At 45.6% G+C, this 18,111-nt stretch overlaps 1 protein-coding gene across 2 annotated transcripts; it reads left to right on the forward strand.

The window, feature by feature from the left end:
- The first annotated feature begins 1,691 nt into the window (after positions 1-1,691).
- LOC120664746 (phosphoethanolamine N-methyltransferase 1-like) lies at positions 1,692-17,776 on the forward strand. 2 transcript variants are annotated; one of them, XM_039944064.1, is made up of 6 exons: positions 1,692-2,077; positions 15,197-15,321; positions 16,231-16,368; positions 16,465-16,602; positions 16,771-16,914; positions 17,023-17,776. In XM_039944064.1, the coding sequence occupies exons 1-6, from the start codon at positions 2,038-2,040 to the stop codon at positions 17,065-17,067; spliced, it is 630 nt and encodes a 209-aa protein (XP_039799998.1). In that variant the 5' UTR covers positions 1,692-2,037; the 3' UTR covers positions 17,068-17,776. The 2 variants fall into 2 exon arrangements, with proteins under 2 accessions (XP_039799998.1, XP_039799997.1); XM_039944063.1 differs by having other exon boundaries at positions 16,771-17,776.
- Positions 17,777-18,111: the final 335 nt, after the last annotated feature.

The following is an 18,111-nucleotide window of genomic DNA, read 5'->3' on the forward strand; positions in this document are numbered from 1 at the left end:
TAAAGGCACCGGGTCGTGCCATTATCTGGTGTCATTCATGCATAGTCTAATCGGAACCGGCTCATGGTATTAACCGGTACTTTTGATATTTAATTGATACCGGTTTCTGACGCGGCGCAATTTTCCGGCGTTTGACGCAGGCCAAAAGTACCGTCTATTGTTACAACCGGTACCAATGTCAAGTATCAGTACCGGTTGCAACATGAGTTGGTATTTTTGGCCTGGACCTTTGGCTTGTTTTCAGTAGTGCGGTTTTCTGCGTACGCATGCGCTCTTCTGTGTTTCTAGCAATCAAAACTCTGCATTTCCTGTGAAGAGGAAATCGACAATTTTGTCAGTGCGGTATCATGCAACACAGCAATAGGACGAAGGTATCAATCAGGCGGACCCAGGGTACCAAAGGGTATCCACCAACCCAATTGTTTACCTCCACGTCAGACGGCATCCACACAATATCCCCTGCTCCACGAAGCACCAAGGCTAACCACCGGATTCGCGCCACGTGTCACGAGGTTCTTTTTTTTGAGAGAGAGTGTCACGAGGTTCTAACTGCTCCGCATGTGTGATGCAGAAAAGAATCTAGGACGAAATCATTGCATCTGCTTCTAAGAGTTTTTATTTGAAAAATGATGGATTTTCTTATCTTCTTTCCTAAGGTGCTCGTACACCAGCATGACAGTAGAGCGATATACTTTGGGTTAACAAAATCACCACGACCACTTCGATGTTGACGGGTATATCACCTACCATTGAAAGAAATAGCCTTATTAATGCGATTCATAGGACCTAGTACCTCATGGATATACATGGATACCGAGTTCAACCTCTTCTAACCATTTAAGTGTATTCTTCTTGTTTAAATGATGGAGAAATTATTTCCACACCCCCTCACTAAAAGGAATTCAATTAAACTTAATTAATTTTATGGCAACCTATATCAAGATTTAAGCCCATTTCCCTTTCTAAAATTATAGCCATCACAGTTTCTAACACAATGTCGCCATTTAAGGGTCTACCGTAAATTGAAGTGGCATTGTCACAAAATGTATTTTTCTTGGGAACCCATTTTTGCTATTTTAGAGTAATGAACGCATTTTGCTTCGTTGGGAAGACCGGGGACTTGCTAGTACTCTGTACTCCTACTTAGACAAGCAGCAGCATCGACAACCAAAACAAGCAACACATGATCCCTAATTTGCTCAGGATTTCTATAAACAATGCGGGGCTTGTCAGCCAACCAACTAGCAGTATTGTTCTCTCATACTAAATCAACACCAACCACCAATACTATTCTCTCATAACAAATCAGCACCAGCCATCAGCCACAGCCAAGCGAACGCGGTAATTACATACGGTGATACGGGCAAAACTTGTACGGTTCCTAGATCTCTGACAAGTGACGAGCACCACGGCTACTGCAGCCCTACTACAGTACAGAACTGTACCAGTACGGCAGCAGCCTCGGCCGCCTTCCTTCAGAGATCAATCACCGCGAGGGCAAGGGCTACCCAGGGGCCCATGGCGCACGGGCACGGCGCGACGAGGCTCGCAGCCGTGCGCGGCTGTTGCAACGGGCGCAGCCGATCCGAGGCGCCGCCCTGCCCCACCCAGATCTCCACGGGGATTCGCCACCGCGCGGCGCCGCCACGCAGCTATAAAAGCCCCGCCCCGCCCCGCCCCTCCGCAAGACCCGCTCGCCGCCGCTCCACCACCATTCCCCCAACCAGGCACCAGTCCACACTCTCCGCCGCGCCGCGACGCGAGCGAGCGACCGACCGGGCTCCCTGTCCTCCGCTCCCCTCCCGCCGCGCGTGCTGGTCCGGGCGCGCCTGGGCTGGGCTGGTCTCGTCTGGCTCTCGGTTGATGCAGCAGCGGGGCCTCGCCCACAACCGCCGCTCCCGCGGCTTCTCCCGCTCCCGCCTCGCCGTCGAGGGCGCCTGAACGCACGAACCCCCCACGCGGTGCTCACCCCAACAAAAAGAAAAACCAAAGCTTTCTAACTAGAGAACGAAAGTGAACAGAGAAAACACCGTCGAGATGGACGCCGGCCGCGCCCCCGTGATGGCCGTCGCGAATGGTAAGCGGACGGGACCCTTGGATCGCAGATTCTCTTTGAAGTGCATCTAGGCCGATAGATGTAATGGTAAGTTTCGGTGATTAATGACAACCGTATGCGACTAATGTATGTTTTGAAGGAAAAATTAATGATTGATTTAGTCCCATATGAAATGTGAAAAGAGACCCCTCAATTCGAAACAATCACGCGTGCCAAGGACTCAATTTCAAAGATTAAGGACCTTTCTAGTCTCAAGTGTCACAAGGAGATGAAGGACACTTGATTTAGATAGGGTTTATAGTTTTTAGTTCTTGACCGTACTATTAAGAGGGGTTCATGAGTTAGTAGCTTGATCAAAATTGAGTTGGCCTTAGAAATCTTGCACAATCGATCAAAAACAGCTCAAGATAGTCAATAGAAGTTAACACAACACTTGGAAGAAGAAACAATCGAAGTTACATTGAAATCCAAGTCAATTCAGCTGAAAACCAGGAAAAACAGCAGCACCGGTTGAACCGGTGCCCTAGCGTCGGAGCATCCGATGTTTGGCGGAAGGACCGATGCCCTGTCGGTCTATCTTCTCTAGATGAAGGCAGAAATCAAGTAAAGCACCGGTTGAACCGACTCTTCGGAATCAAAGCACCGGTGCATTGAACGTCCTATGTTCCAGAGAGCCTGTTTGAATGGATCAGTCAACCTCTTCAGCACCGGTTGAACCGATGCCCCTACGGAGCATGGACCGGTGCATTGAAGCAAGCCTGGACACTGTGTCAGAATTCCAACGGCTATGCAACTCCTTCCACTCTATATAAGGGCACCCCATGGCTCATTTCAGTTGCCTTTGACACCCTGAATACTTGAGGCCACCCTTGAGAAGAAGAGAAAGTGCTTTGAGCAAACAAGAGAAGATCTAGCATTTTGTTTGTGCTTCAACCTTGAAGAATCCATCCTTTGCAAGTGTAGCAAGTGTGCTTGAGCTAGGGCCAACTGAGTGTAGGTCAAGTGAAGGCTTAGGAACTTGTTACTCTTGGTGTTTGACGGCACCTAGCCGGTCTTGGTGATCGGGAGGTTCTTGGTGAGCTCTTGGAGTTTGTGGGAGCCCCAAGACGAGAAGTTTGTACACGGTGTGAAGCTCGCCGTTCCGGAGATGGAGAAGGAGCATTCTTAGTGATCACTTGCTTTTTGGTGGAGCAAGGGAGCTATACCCTTGTGTGGGTGCTCCAACGTGGATTAGGGGGGAGCGTCAACTCCTCGATACCACGGGAAAAATCTGGTTGTCTCATGTCCTTTACTTTTACTTCAAGCATTTAATTCCTTCCGTTGCTCTTCTTGCTTGTAGTTTGACTAGGACAACTTGCTTGTTAGCGTGAGCTCTTACTTAGGATTTGATCTTGCTAGTGTGCATCCATCTAGGCAAAATGATCATGATAGTGTGTTTACCTACCTAAGGACCCTTTGCTAGCATGCTATAGTGACTAGGTTTCGAATTTATAGATTGGGCAATACTAGTCTAGGTTAAGGACTAATTAGAAATTCGAAAAAGTCCCAATTCAACCCCCCCTTCTTGGGCCACGATCCTTTCAATTGGTATCAGAGCGAGGGCTCTCTTTGTAGGCTTAAAATCCTAGAGAACGGCCGGGGGAAGTGGTGGTCCACCCAAGCTCGATGGGAGAAACTATGCTTATTGGAAAGCTCGCATGGCGGGTTACCTTGAGGCTATAAATCCCATCGCTTGGGCGGTCACGGAAAAACCTATTGTTGGTCCGTGGAATGAGGATCAAGTCAAATATGGTGCTAGAGCTAAGAATGCTTTATTTGATGCTCTTAGTGAGGAGATCTTTGCTCGTGTTCATAGCAAGAAGACCTCTCATGAAATTTGGGAAGCACTTGAAGCTATCTATGTTGGTTCTAAAAAGCTTCGTGAAGAAAAATATCAAGTGCTTAAGGAAAAACTTAATGAATTCAAAATGCTTCCAAATGAGTTGGTTGAACAAATGTTTGCTCGATTAAATGTGCTTATTGAGGACATTAACGCTCTTGAAATTTCTCTCTTGTCTAACAGTGACATCATACGGAAGATCCTACATTGTCTACACAAGCCCAAGTACAACATCGTCACCTCATTGCTCTATGAGAAGGATCTTGAAACGCTTGAAGTGAGTGATGTTGTTGGGAAGATTCGATCTCATGAGATGTTTCTCTTGGGAGAAGTTGATCCACCGCAAGACAAGAGAGATCTTGCACTCAAAGCTAAGAGTGATCACAAGTCCAAGAAAAAGAACAAGTGCAAAGTTCCATCACCAAACTCAAGCGAAGATGAAGCTAATGAAGATTCAAGTGATGAAGATGGTGATGTTGAGCTAGCACTTCTCATGAGAAAGACCTCCAAGATGATGTCAAGGTTGAACAAGAGAGGGTACAACTATGACCCTAAGAAAAACAAGTTTCGTACCCGGAAGAGCAAAGACAATGTCAAGAAAGTTTGTTACAATTGTGGCAAATATGGTCATCTCTCATATGATTGTTCGGAGCCTTCAAAACTCAACAAGAAACAAGAAGATGGTGACAATCAATACAAGACTTCAAAGAAAAATCATGAGAAGAAGAACCACAAGAAGAAAGGGTCTTTCACAAGAAAAGAGAAGGTCAAGGCTTTCCTTGGAGAATGGATCACGGATGGTGAATCCTCAAATGATGACTCAAGTGATGAAGAATCAAATAAAAAGATTGTGGGGATTGCCATGCACAATGATGAAGATGATGGTGATGAGGCACCTCTACCTCCACCACCCATGTGCCTAATGGCAAGAGGTAACTCCAAGGTAAGTGATAATGATAACTCCTCTAGTGATGAAAGTGAACATTGCTTATCTCATATTGAAGTGCAAAACATCCTAGAAGAGTACCAACAAGTGATGAAGAAGTACAAATCAAAATGTAAAGTTCTTGAAATTGAATATGCCAAGCTTAAGGCCTCAAATAATGAGTTAATTGTTAGGCACAATGAGATAATAGAAACTCATGATACAAGCATTGTTCCTAGCAACCAACTTAAAGAGGAGCATGACAAGCTACTTGTTAAGCATGATGAATTAAATGTTAAATATGAGGAAGTAGTTGTGCTTAACAAGTCACTTACTTCATGCAACAAAAAGCTTAAGCTTGATTATGCTAATTTAAATATGAAGTATCAAGAACTTGACCTTGCCTTTGATGCTTTGGATGAAGAACTAAAAGAAACTCAAACAAAAGTCATCAAAGTCAATATAGCTACTTCTTGTGATGATCTTGTGAAGTTGCCTCACCCTACTACTTGTCATCATGCTTCTCCTTCTTGTTCAAAGACTAACCATGATAGAGAGAAACAACTTGATGAGGAACTTGAAAGCATGAGCAAATGCATGTTCAATGTGACAAGAGGAGAATACTTGCATAAAGAGATTCTCTTCCACAATGCAAGGCATTATGGGACAAATGGACTTGGATCATTTCCCAACCCTCCGGAAAATTGTCCCAAGTCGCCGGAGCTCCTGGCATGCTTCAATAAGGAAGTTGGCTCATATTGTCAACATTGTCAAGTCACCGGGCATCACACAAGGGAGTGTCCAATTCCTACACGTCCACCTCCTACCTTGCCTCCTAATTACAAGTCTCAATTCAATGAAAATCATTTCTTGTTAAGCAAGCTTAAAAGTGGCAAGGTTAAGGCAAAGTTTATTGGCACTCAAATTAAGGGAAAGCTACCACGCCAACTATGGGTTCCTAAAGCTTTAGTAACTCATGTCAAAGGACCCAAACTTGCATGGGTTCCCAAACCTCAAAAGTGATTCACTTGTGTGTAGGTGAACTACAAAGCCGGTGGCAAGCATTGGGTGCTTGATAGCGGATGTACACAACACATGACCGGCTATGTAAAGATGTTCACCTCACTAGATGAAGATGTGGGCGATTATGAACATGTCACCTTTGGTGACAACTCAAAAGGAAAAGTGGTAGGTTTGGGTAAGGTAGCCATAACCAAGAAACTCTCTATCTCCAATGTGTTGCTTGTTGAGTCGGTTAGTTTTAATTTGTTATCTATTGCTCAACTTTGTGATTTAGGACTAATATGCACCTTTAGTGATAGCGAGGTTGTAGTGACAAGCAAGGAGGACAAGAGCTTAATATTCAAAGGATTTCGACATGGTAACATCTACCTTGTTGACTTCTCATCTAATGATGCAAGCTTGGCGACATGTCTCTTCTCCAAGAACTCCATGGGTTGGCTTTGGCATCGCCGCATTGCTCATATTGGCATGAGTCAACTCAAGAAGGTTTCAAACGAGGTATGGTGGTTGGTGTTAAAGATGTTACATTTGACAAAAACAAATTGTGTAGTGCTTGTCAAGCCGGGAAGCAATTTGCATCATCACATCCCATGAAGGCTTATTTGTCAACATCAAGAAGCTTGGAGCTACTACACATGGATCTCTTTGGACCAACCACCTACAAAAGTCTTGGCGGTAATCTCTATTGTCTTGTAATTGTTGATGATTATTCTAGATATACTTGGACTTTCTTTTTAGAGGACAAAAGCAAGACTATGGGGATCTTCAAGATTTTTGTCAAGCAAGCTCAAAATGAATTTGAGTCAAGTGTTGTGAAGGTCCGGAGTGACAATGGCACGGAGTTTAGAAACACTCAAGTAGAAGAGCTTTGCAACGACTTGGGGATCAAGCATGAGTTTTCATCAACATACACACCCTAACAAAATGGAGTGGTGGAGAGGAAGAACAAGACATTGATCACTCTTGCAAGAGCAATGTTGGATGACTATGGCATCTCACAAAGATTTTGGGCGGAAGCCATCAACACCGCATGCCATGCGTCCAACCGAGTTTATCTTCACCGCTTCTTGGGAAAAACACCCTATGAGCTTCTTATTGGGAGGAAGCCCAACATCTCCTACTTTCCGGGTGTTTGGTTGCAAGTGCTACATCTTCAAGAAAAGGAAGCACCTAGGCAAGTTTGAAAGTAGATGTGATGTTGGTTTTCTTATTGGTTATTCATCAAACTCCAAAGCATATCGAGTATTCAATAGTGCTACAAGCAAGATTGAAGAAACTTGTGATGTGGAGTTTGATGAGACTAATGGCTCCCAAGGGGAAGTTTTCTCTTGTGATGATGTAGGTGATGAACCACTTCGAGAAGTCATGAAGAACATCACTATTGGGCAAGTCAAGCCAAAGGAGGAAGTAGAAGAGCTACAAGCCTCATCCACTCAAGTGGAAGCCACTTCCAAGGATGACTCAAAAGATGAAGACAAGTCTACATCATCACATCACCATGATGAGTCATCCGATGAAGAAGATGAAGCCTCACCTCCTTTCCAAGATGCCCAAGATGAACAAGTGGTTGAAGAACAACTTCCATTTTATGACACACACATCACAAGTGAACAAGCCCAAGCTCAAGATCAAGATGACGAATCACTAGAAGAATCAACGTCACAAGCACAAGAGAGGCATACAAGAACTTCAAAGAATCAACCCATTGACTTGGTCATGGGTAACCCCTCTAGTGGAGTAAGAACTCGTAGACGTCAATATGCCTCTTTTTGTGAACATTACTCGTTTGTTTCTTGCTTGGAACCCACAAATATAGATGAAGCTCTTGAGGACCCGGATTGGGTGATGGCCATGCAAGAAGAGCTCAACAACTTCACCCGCAATGAAGTTTGGGTTCTTGAAGAACGTCATCAAGACAAGAATATCATTGGTACTAAGTGGGTCTTCCGCAACAAACAAGATGAGCATGGTGTAGTGATTCGCAACAAGGCAAGACTTGTGGCAAAGGGCTTTGCACAAGTTGAAGGGTTGGACTTTGGTGAAACATTTGCCCCCGTTGCAAGACTTGAAGCCATTCGTATCCTTTTAGCGTGCGCTTCACATCATAACATGAAACTCTTTCAAATGGATGTGAAAAGTGCGTTCTTAAATGGCTTGATTAATGAGTTGGTATTTGTTGAACAACCTCCCGGGTTTGAGGACCCTAGATATCCTAATCATGTTTATAGGTTGCACAAGGCGCTCTACGGGCTCAAGCAAGCGCCAAGGGCTTGGTATGAACGCCTCCGTGACTTCCTTATCAACAAGGGCTTCAAGATCGGGAGGGTGGATACAACTCTATTCACAAAATTCATCAATGAAGAGCTATTTGTATGTCAAATTTATGTTGATGATATCATTTTTGGTTCAACTAATCTAACTCTTTGCAAAGAATTTGGAGAAATGATGGCTAGGGAATTTGAGATGTCCATGATCGGTGAGCTCAATTTCTTCCTTGGGTTTCAAATCAAGCAATTGAAGGAAGGGACTTTCATCCATCAAGAAAAGTATACAAAAGATATTCTCAAGAAATTCAAGATGGATGATTGCAAGCCGATCAAGACTCCAATGCCAACTAATGGACATCTTGACTTGGATGAGGGAGGTAAATCGGTTGACCAAACTCTTTATCGTTCTATGATTGGGTCACTTCTTTACCTAACCGCATCTAGGCCCGATATCATGTTTAGCGTATGCATGTGTGCCCGTTTTCAAGCTAATCCTAAGGAATCACACATTAGTGCTGTTAAGAGGATCCTTAGATATCTCAAGCATACGCCTAGCATAGGCTTGTGGTACCCCAAAGGCGCTAGTTTTACACTTTTGGGATACTCGGATTCGGACTTTGCCGGATGCCGTGTGGATCGCAAGAGTACATCCGGTGGGTGCCACTTGCTAGGGCGTTCTTTAGTCTCTTGGTCGTCAAAGAAACAAATTTCCGTGGCTTTGTCAACCGCGGAGGCGGAATATATTGCCGCCGGGGCTTGTTGTGCTCAAATCCTCTACATGAAGCAAAGCCTCTTGGACTATGGTGTAGTATTAGATAGGATTCCGCTCCTTTGTGATAACGAGAGTGCCGTTAAAATTGCTAATAACCCGGTTCAACACTCTCGCACCAAGCACATAGATATTCGCCATCACTTTCTAAGAGATCATGTGGCAAGGAATGATATACTACTTTGTGGTGTTCGTTCCGAAGATCAATTGGCGGATATCTTCACCAAACCTCTAGATGAGAGCACCTTTTGTAGGTTGCGAAGTGAGCTTAACGTTTTAGATGCTTCTAACGTCATATAATTGCCTTGTCATATAGATGCATTTCATTTGTACATGTGCTAGGGGCTTGTCTAACCTTGTCAAGATAGTGATGAACATGGGTCTTGCATGAGCCGGTGGTCTTTGTTTCGCTCATGGCATGAAGAATGGTTCATCATGAAGAAGCTTGCCGAGGGTTCAAACTTGACAAGATAGATTTAAAATTTTGCAATGCATGTGCTTGTCATATAGAATGCATCCATATTTAATCTCTCGCTTTGCATTGGCATTGCATCACGTTAGTAGCATCACAAGGGAGCAAATCACACTTCGAGAAAGATATTCATGCTAAATATGATATATCATCTCCACAAGAGTGATAAGATCAATGTTGCGCTTTCATGCCTATTGAGCCACGTCCTATCGAACTTAAAGTTTCAATCTCTAAGTTCATAGGCAAAGTGGCTCATACATTTGGTTTTTGTGTTTAAACCTCGCTTGGATCTTAATTTTCCTATGTTAATATAAAAGCTTGTGAGCACTTAGAATGAGTGTTTGAGGGGTGAGGTTGTCTCTCGAAAATGATCCAAATTGATTGTTTATGGCTTTGGTTTTGAAAATTTGGATCAGAAGCAGAGTTTGTAGTTCAGCAAAAAATTTCCTTAACCACCGGTTAAACCGACGCCTGGTTTTTCTCTGCAACGGTTCAACCGGTGCTTAAAGTCTTCGTGGCTCGGTTTCTGCATCGTCTCTGGAACAACCTCCGACCGTTACACCGACGGCCACCGGTGCTTCCGATGGTTGGCGGATGAACCGACGCCTAAGCATCGGTTCAACCGGTGCTACTGCGTGGAGTAAATGGCCCTTGCATAGCCTCTGGACCTTACTCCTGCCGATGCACCGACGTCAGTCGGATGTTCCGGTGCCTCAGTGGCGGATCTTCCAGTGCCCCTTTTGACCAAGTTTCAATTTCGTACAGATTCGGTCAACATTGCTCTGATGGTTACACCGATGCTATTTTCTCTGAACCATCGGACCTTCCGGTGCTTAGGGTTGGCGGGCCTGCTCGTTCTGTTTTTTCTTAACTCTTCTGCGGATCCCACGCGTCAGTCTCACTCACTGTTTTTCTTCCTCCTCGCGAAACCGCCGCCCTACATCCGCGCCCGTACGCCGCTCCGCCGCCGCCACTCCCGCGCTGCCCCTCCGCTGCCGCACGCGCGCCGCTCCTGCTCCACCACGCCAGCGCCCGCGCACGCGCCCGCGCACGCGCCAGCGCCCGCGCCTGCGCCCGCGCCGCCCAGCGCCGCCCTGCGCCGCCCGCACCACGCGCCGCCGCCTTCCACGAGCAGCGCCGCCGCTTCGCAACACCTCCGCACGCGCGTTCCTCTGCCTTTTTTGCCCTACTCGAGCCGCAGCAAGGGCTCTGTCTCTCTCCCTACACCCTTTGATCAGGCGCACTCAAGGTGCTCGAGGAATTGCCTCTTAGGTCTTTCTTCAATTTCTTCCCTGATTTGCAAGGGTATGACCTTTACACCTTGTTGCAAAGTGAAATTCCTTTCATACATCATCCTTTGCACACATGTTTACATATATCTTTGCCTTGATCACACACATAAGAATCTTGTCACTTATCTTTGCACATGCTCACATAGCTATCTTTTAAATCTTTTAGCGTGTCATCGATATCAAGGCTGCTAACCACTAGATTTCACGTCATAGACTCAAATCAAATCCTTGTTTTGACTCTCTATGACAAATGGCTGGTGACAAGAAAGGCAAGGGTAAGATGGTTGTGCAGAAAAAGAAGAAGCGCACCCGTGAGGACCGCGAGCGAGAGCAAGCTGAGGCAGTTGCAGATGCAGCCGATAGGCAGGGATCGCTTAGGATCAGGGATCCTCAGGTTCAGGGGGAGCCACAGCAGCAGTTACGTCGCTCAGGACGTACACAGGTAGCTCAGGCCACACCTGAGTCCCGCTCTCGTCCACGGACTCGAGGTGGTGGCACTCAGAGGGGAGCAGGTCATGCACAGCAGCAGCACACTGACAGTCAGACTCAGTCAGGAGGTCAGGATAGTGGTGAGGAGCTGCCCGAGGTTGAGTTGTTCGATCTCAGGGGTATTCCAGGACCTAGGGTCAAGAGACTGCGTTATGTGACCCCGGAGCAGTGGTTTCCCGAGCAGAGGGATGTCGGAGTTGATCGTCGCTTTTACACTCTGCTCCAGGAGTCTTTTTACCATACCTACTGCCAGTTGGACATCAAAATCAGTGAACACAAGATGCTCCATTGGGTAGCTATGCGTGTAGCAGCAGGTGGAACTCCAGTGCTTCCTCTCTTCGAGAGATATATTGGATTGCCTGCTCTACTCAGTGAGAGGTCCAGGTACATTCGAGAGTGGGTTCGAGTCTTCTACGCCACTCTGTTTATTGAGGAGGACCGGCAGTTTATTGACTTCATGTTCCAGGAGAGGCACTATCGCTTGACCCGAGCACGACTGGCCACCTTTCTTGGAGTTCAGATTGCCGAGGAGCCACACTTCGTACACTATCAGGCTTATGGCAGCACGGTACCTCCTCGACGTCCTCATGAGTCTCATGTACCATCTGACGAGGAGATCAGTATTCTCTTCCAGCAGCCCTTCCTGCCTGGCACACCGAGGACTCCGGACAGGCTGACTCACGTGGCACACTCTGTTCACCTAGCTTTGAGGAAGAGTCTGTTGTTCCGGATTGGATACAATGAGGGAATTACAGCTCTGCAGCAGTGGCTCTTATTGTATATCATGACAGGACGAGACTTTGACCTCGTTGACTTCTTTATCTGCGAGCTTGAGGACGTGATTCTAGATGGAATGACAGTTCACCGTCGTCATCCGTTTGCTCATTGGATCTGTTGGATTCTGGCTCAGCTAAGTCAGAATGAGCATATGGATGAGCTGGAGCACTCGAGGACGCACTTCAGTTTTTACTCACCTGCTACTCCTCGAGACGGTCGTCGTGGCTCGAGAGGACAGTGCCGAGCTCAGCGGGTTCTTGATGAGCGTGTCTTGGCTGAGGGCAGAATTGCAGACGATCCGATAGCAGCCGAGGACGCTTCACTAGCAGCAGCAGAGGCCCAGCTCCCACACTACCTGATCACAGACTCGGAGGACTCGGAGGATGACGAGGATTTCATTCCTACTGTTACCGTCCCTCGAGGAGCTCATGATGATGAGGCAGGATCCTCTGGTGCAGCACGAGCCCCTGCTCCTCCAGTCACCACTGCTCAGGTCACTCAGCCCGATGCACTTGCTGCCATTCTTACTCGGCTCTCAGATCAGCAGGACAGATTTGCTGCAGCTCAGCTGAGCATGCAAGCCGAGCAGGCTCGTCAGCAGGAGGCCCAGACACTTGTTCTTGAGGGCATTCGGCAGCAGCAGGAGGCCATGAGGTTACAGCTACAGCAGCAATCCCAGATTCAGCAGCAGATGTTCACTTTCTTCTCGGGATGCTTCGGTCAGCTGTACCGTCACACTGGACTGCTTGAGCCTCAGCTCCCTACACCCCAGCAGCTCCAGTTCGACCCCACTGCTCCCGCTCCTCCTGTTGGTGGCTTTGTGCAGACACCCTTGTCATCTTTTCCGATGTCACCACTTCTTCAGACCGGGTTGTTTGCCAGTCCTGTTTCTACTGCTGCTCCGGCTCCGGCTCCACAGCCTAGTGTTTGGACTGCCGAGCAGCGTGCAGAGTTTCTTAGACAGCAGCAGATCTTACACCAGCTCCAGCACCCCGCGGCTCAGTCACTCACGTTCGACTCTCCCTCTCAGCCTGAGGTGCTCCGTCCATCCGTCGTACGCGTCACTCAGCCAGACCTGACTCCCGTCACGTCTGCTCCTCCGACGGACTCCACGATCGTCGCTGCGCCAGCTCCTACCGCTACTCCAGCTACTTCTGCTGCTCCGACGACTCCGGTCGAGCAGAAGTCTTCTTCGGTCGACGACGACTGGACAGACGACGACGCCGACGACTCCGCCGTTCAGTTCTCCACCGGACCCAGCCGGAAGACCCCGCCTTCTCCAGCTCAGGATTAGATCGCCTTTCTTTTTGGTGCTTTGTTGCCAAAGGGGGAGATAGATAGGGGGAGTAGAGATAGGGGGAGCTTGGTGGTTTGTGGCGTGTTTGGATCTTCATGTTTTTGGTGTATGGACATGTTATTTGGATATTGCGTATGCTCTGTGTTATCATGTCCCTACATGTGCTTTATTTCAAGTATTGCATGCTTGTTCATCGCTTTCAATTTCATATCTTGTGTATCTCTACTATTGTGTTGTCATCAATCACCAAAAAGGGGGAGATTGAAGTGCATCTAGGCCGATAGATGTAATGGTAAGTTTCGGTGATTAATGACAACCGTATGCGACTAATGTATGTTTTGAAGGAAAAATTAATGATTGATTTAGTCCCATATGAAATGTGAAAAGAGACCCCTCAATTCGAAACAATCATGCGTGCCAAGGACTCAATTTCAAAGATTAAGAACCTTTCTAGTCTCAAGTGTCACAAGGAGATGAAGGACACTTGATTTAGATAGGGTTTATAGTTTTTAGTTCTTGACCGTACTATTAAGAGGGGTTCATGAGTTAGTAGCTTGATTAAAATTGAGTTGGCCTTAGAAATCTTGCACACTCGATCAAAAACAGCTCAAGATAGTCAATAGAAGTTAACACAACACTTGGAAGAAGAAACAATCGAAGTTACATTGAAATCCAAGTCAATTCAGCTGAAAACCAGGAAAAACAGCAGCACCGGTTGAACCGATGCCCTAGCGTCGGAGCATCCGATGCTTGGCGGAAGGACCGATGCCCTGTCGGTCTATCTTCTCTGGATGAAGGCAGAAATCAAGTAAAGCACCGGTTGAACCGACTCTTCGGAATCAAAGCACCGGTGCATTGAACGTCCTATGTTCCAGAGAGCCTGTTTGAATGGATCAGTCAACCTCTTCAGCACCGGTTGAACCGATGCCCCTACGGAGCATGGACCGGTGCATTGAAGCAAGCCTGGACACTGTGTCAGAATTCCAACGGCTATGCAACTCCTTCCACTCTATATAAGGGCACCCCATGGCTCATTTCAGTTGCCTTTGACACCCTGAATACTTGAGGCCACCCTTGAGAAGAAGAGAAAGTGCTTTGAGCAAACAAGAGAAGATCTAGCATTTTGTTTGTGCTTCAACCTTGAAGAATCCATCCTTTGCAAGTGTAGCAAGTGTGCTTGAGCTAGGGCCAACTGAGTGTAGGTCAAGTGAAGGCTTAGGAACTTGTTACTCTTGGTGTTTGACGGCACCTAGCCGGTCTTGGTGATCGGGAGGTTCTTGGTGAGCTCTTGGAGTTTGTGGGAGCCCCAAGACGAGAAGTTTGTACACGGTGTGAAGCTCGCCGTTCCGGAGATGGAGAAGGAGCATTCTTAGTGATCACTTGCTTCTTGGTGGAGCAAGGGAGCTATACCCTCGTGTGGGTGCTCCAACGTGGATTATGGGGGAGCGTCAACTCCTCGATACCACGGGAAAAATCTGGTTGTCTCATGTCCTTTACTTTTACTTCAAGCATTTAATTCCTTCCGTTGCTCTTCTTGCTTGTAGTTTGACTAGGACAACTTGCTTGTTAGCGTGAGCTCTTACTTAGGATTTGATCTTGCTAGTGTGCATCCATCTAGGCAAAATGATCATGATAGTGTGTTTACCTACCTAAGGACCCTTTGCTAGCATGCTATAGTGACTAGGTTTCGAATTTATAGATTGGGCAATACTAGTCTAGGTTAAGGACTAATTAGAAATTCGAAAAAGTCTCAATTCAACCCTCCTTCTTGGGCCACGATCCTTTCACTCTTGCTGTTTCTCATTGGATTGTTGGGCGAGGGGCCGGGTCGAACAGGTGGTGAGCGCACGGGCAGGGAATGGCTGGTGGTTGGGTGGGCTGCATGATGCGATCTGACGAGGGTTTTGGGTTTTCGGGGGTGGTGTCTGAAGGGCATGCTGCGTCGTGCAGGGATCGGTGAGGTGGAGCGGAAGGTGCAGAAGAGCTACTGGGAGGAGCACTCCAAGGACCTCACCGTCGAGTCCATGATGCTCGACTCCCGCGCCGCCGACCTCGACAAGGAGGAGCGCCCAGAGGTACGGTGCTGCCATGATCTCCTCGCTCTCCCTCTCTGTTTCTTCTCGTATCGCTTCTCGTTTCCGTCGATGCCGAGTGATTGGCTTGCTGGTACTGGGATCTTGTCATATCTCTGGATACAGAGAAAAATGATTGGTCCGTGCTGCAATGGCATGGCCTTTTTACTCGTGGAGAAAAGGTGAGAGGGACATATCTGGACGGTAATTTCTTTCAGGACAGGCATGCCGGCGTATGTCGATCATGAGAACGTGAAAAGATTTTAAAAAGCACTGTACCTGAGGCAGAGAGGCTGATGCTGACGCTTGCTTTTTGAGTAGGCAGGTCAATTATGGCCAGAAGAGACCAGCATAACACTGCTTCAAATCTAAACTTCCCAAGAGTAGACAGCCAGCCAATTGCAGTGGATTGTGGCATTCAAAAAAAAAAACATTGCAGTGGATTGCTGCCAACTTGCTTGCTAATATTGTAATATGAGCTCAACAGAAATGAGCAGTAAACTAGGTAATATAAATTAGGAAACTGTAATTTCCTTGGAGGCTTATGAGGCCATTATATTATAATTGGAACTAGTGAAAGCAAGGGGCCTACTACTTGTGCTGAAAATATCTAGCTGGCCCACCTTCCCCACCATCCCCGGTCCTCTAGCGCTCTAACCGCCCACCTTATTTTGTTACTACCTATAATGATTCTCAGGTCAGTTTATTATGATGATATGTGGTCATTTAGAGTATATGATAATATGCGGTCGCAGCAAAAGCTTGAGTAAATGAAAAATCATATTGTTACTGAGCATCTTTTTCAAACACCATGGTTTGTCCAAGATATGGCTTGTTGCTGTTCTTCTTCTTTTTTAAACTTATGCCGTTGTGCTTTGTTCAGAGGGCTGATTTTTCACTGATGACCTGCAGATCCTGTCGTTGCTTCCATCTTACAAAGGGAAATCAGTTCTTGAGCTTGGTGCTGGAATAGGACGCTTTACTGGAGACCTGGCAAAAGAAGCTGGCCACGTTCTAGCACTGGATTTTATTGAAAGTGTGATTAAGAAGGTGAATTTTTATAGTTTGGAATTCTCATGCATGGCAGCTGACATATGCAAGCCTATGCCTAGTTCCATGAATTTTCACTTCTTTCTCTTCTTGTAGAATGAAAGCATAAATGGACACAACAAGAACATAACTTTCATGTGTGCTGATGTAACATCTCCCGACTTGAAAATTGAAGACAACTCCTTTGATCTGATATTTTCAAACTGGCTATTAGTGTACCTTTCAGATGAGGAGGTAAGAACAGGAAACACTTGAACGCCGATGCCTTATGCTCCCTCTTTTGTGTTTTGAGATATATCTATCTGCAGTAATCTATTCCATCTTTCATCTGAAATCACTTCTATACTCGAAAAGCTCTTTTTTTACTATAAAATTTTAATAGTACTCTATCTTATATTATAGGTTGAGAAGCTTGTGGCGAAAATGGTAAAATGGTTAAAGGTAGGTGGCCATATATTCTTTAGAGAATCATGTTTTCACCAATCTGGAGATTCGAAAAGGAAAGTGAACCCAACACACTACAGAGAACCAAGGTTTTATACTAAGGTAATTTTACAAGCCCTCTGTTTCCAGTCTATCTCAACTTCAAGAGTGGAATGCTGTCTACAGTACACCTTCCAACGTTACCTGTCCTAACTCTTTGACTGAAACCAGCTCTGGTGTTACAACTTCAAGAGTTTCATCACCAAGTTTCCATGATAGGTAACTGTGTCCATGAAACTCCCACTGACCTTAAACGGCCTGATTGTTTGGTTGGACATGGAGTTTAGGTGGATTTTACATTGCCAAAGAGAAAAAGGAGCACCACTGGTCGCTGACGACCGTATCATTCCGAGGCAGAAATGCTCCGCACTCGTGCCTCTATCTTGCAATTGCAAGGTTGTAAGAACTGCGCGAGGGGCATGTCCTCTTGTCTGAAAACGATCCCATTTCTTCGCTTCCACAAGATTTGCGGACCATTTCTTCTTTCTTTCTCTGTTTTGTTGATTATTGAACTTCTGTAATTTCTTTTCCTATTAATATATAACTAGTGGAGATACACGTGACATAGGCACATGTTTAAAAAATAATATTTAAAAATAATTGAATTGCATCAAATGACTATTAAAATTAAAATTTATTTATTAGTATCATAGCAATCCAATCTCATCTAATTAATTTAAATAATATATATTTATCACTATCACAACAATCCAATCTCATAATATAAATTTCAATAACATATCATTATTAATTAGTTATCATGTATATCATGTAAGAATACATTTTCATAAGCGAGTTTGAAAAAATATACCTTCAACTCCATGCATCGGATCATTTGGTTCCCGTAAACCGAGTCAAACTGATTTTCTCGATCAATATTTCTAATGCGTGCCCTAGTTAATCGATCGGACTGTTGTTGTGTCAATACAAATTGTATGGTCATAGTAACAGGTGCATCTATCTGTTCACCTAAAAATCATAGGCCAAATATTATAAGTCCACATATAAAAAATATTACAGTTACTCCCATACTTGATTATGGATTATAATACCTTAATTATGTATGTTTTTTTTCCTTCTGGCGTTCGTTAGCTTTCAATATCTTCGCAGCTATGCTAAATCTGTCATTTCAAGATATCTTCTACTATCATACTCCCTTTTCAGCTGCTCCGAAGTAATCTCATCCTCAACTCGTGCCAGTACCATCTGTTCCATCTACACGCTATATTTATGCAAATATAATAATTTGAAAAAATACTT

The sequence above is a fragment of the Panicum virgatum genome, chromosome 3N (genome assembly GCF_016808335.1).
Source record: "Panicum virgatum strain AP13 chromosome 3N, P.virgatum_v5, whole genome shotgun sequence".
NCBI lineage: Eukaryota > Viridiplantae > Streptophyta > Magnoliopsida > Poales > Poaceae > Panicum > Panicum virgatum.

What these genes read in the sequence shown, in the direction of transcription:
- LOC120664746 (XM_039944063.1), top strand. Translation starts at nt 2,038, where the DNA reads ATGGACGCCGGCCGCGCCCCCGTGATGGCCGTCGCGAATG. An exon ending in ACAAGGAGGAGCGCCCAGAG is followed by an intron (nt 15,322 to 16,230) that starts GTACGGTGCTGC and finishes GATGACCTGCAG; the next exon opens with ATCCTGTCGTTGCTTCCATC. An exon ending in TTGAAAGTGTGATTAAGAAG is followed by an intron (nt 16,369 to 16,464) that starts GTGAATTTTTAT and finishes CTCTTCTTGTAG; the next exon opens with AATGAAAGCATAAATGGACA.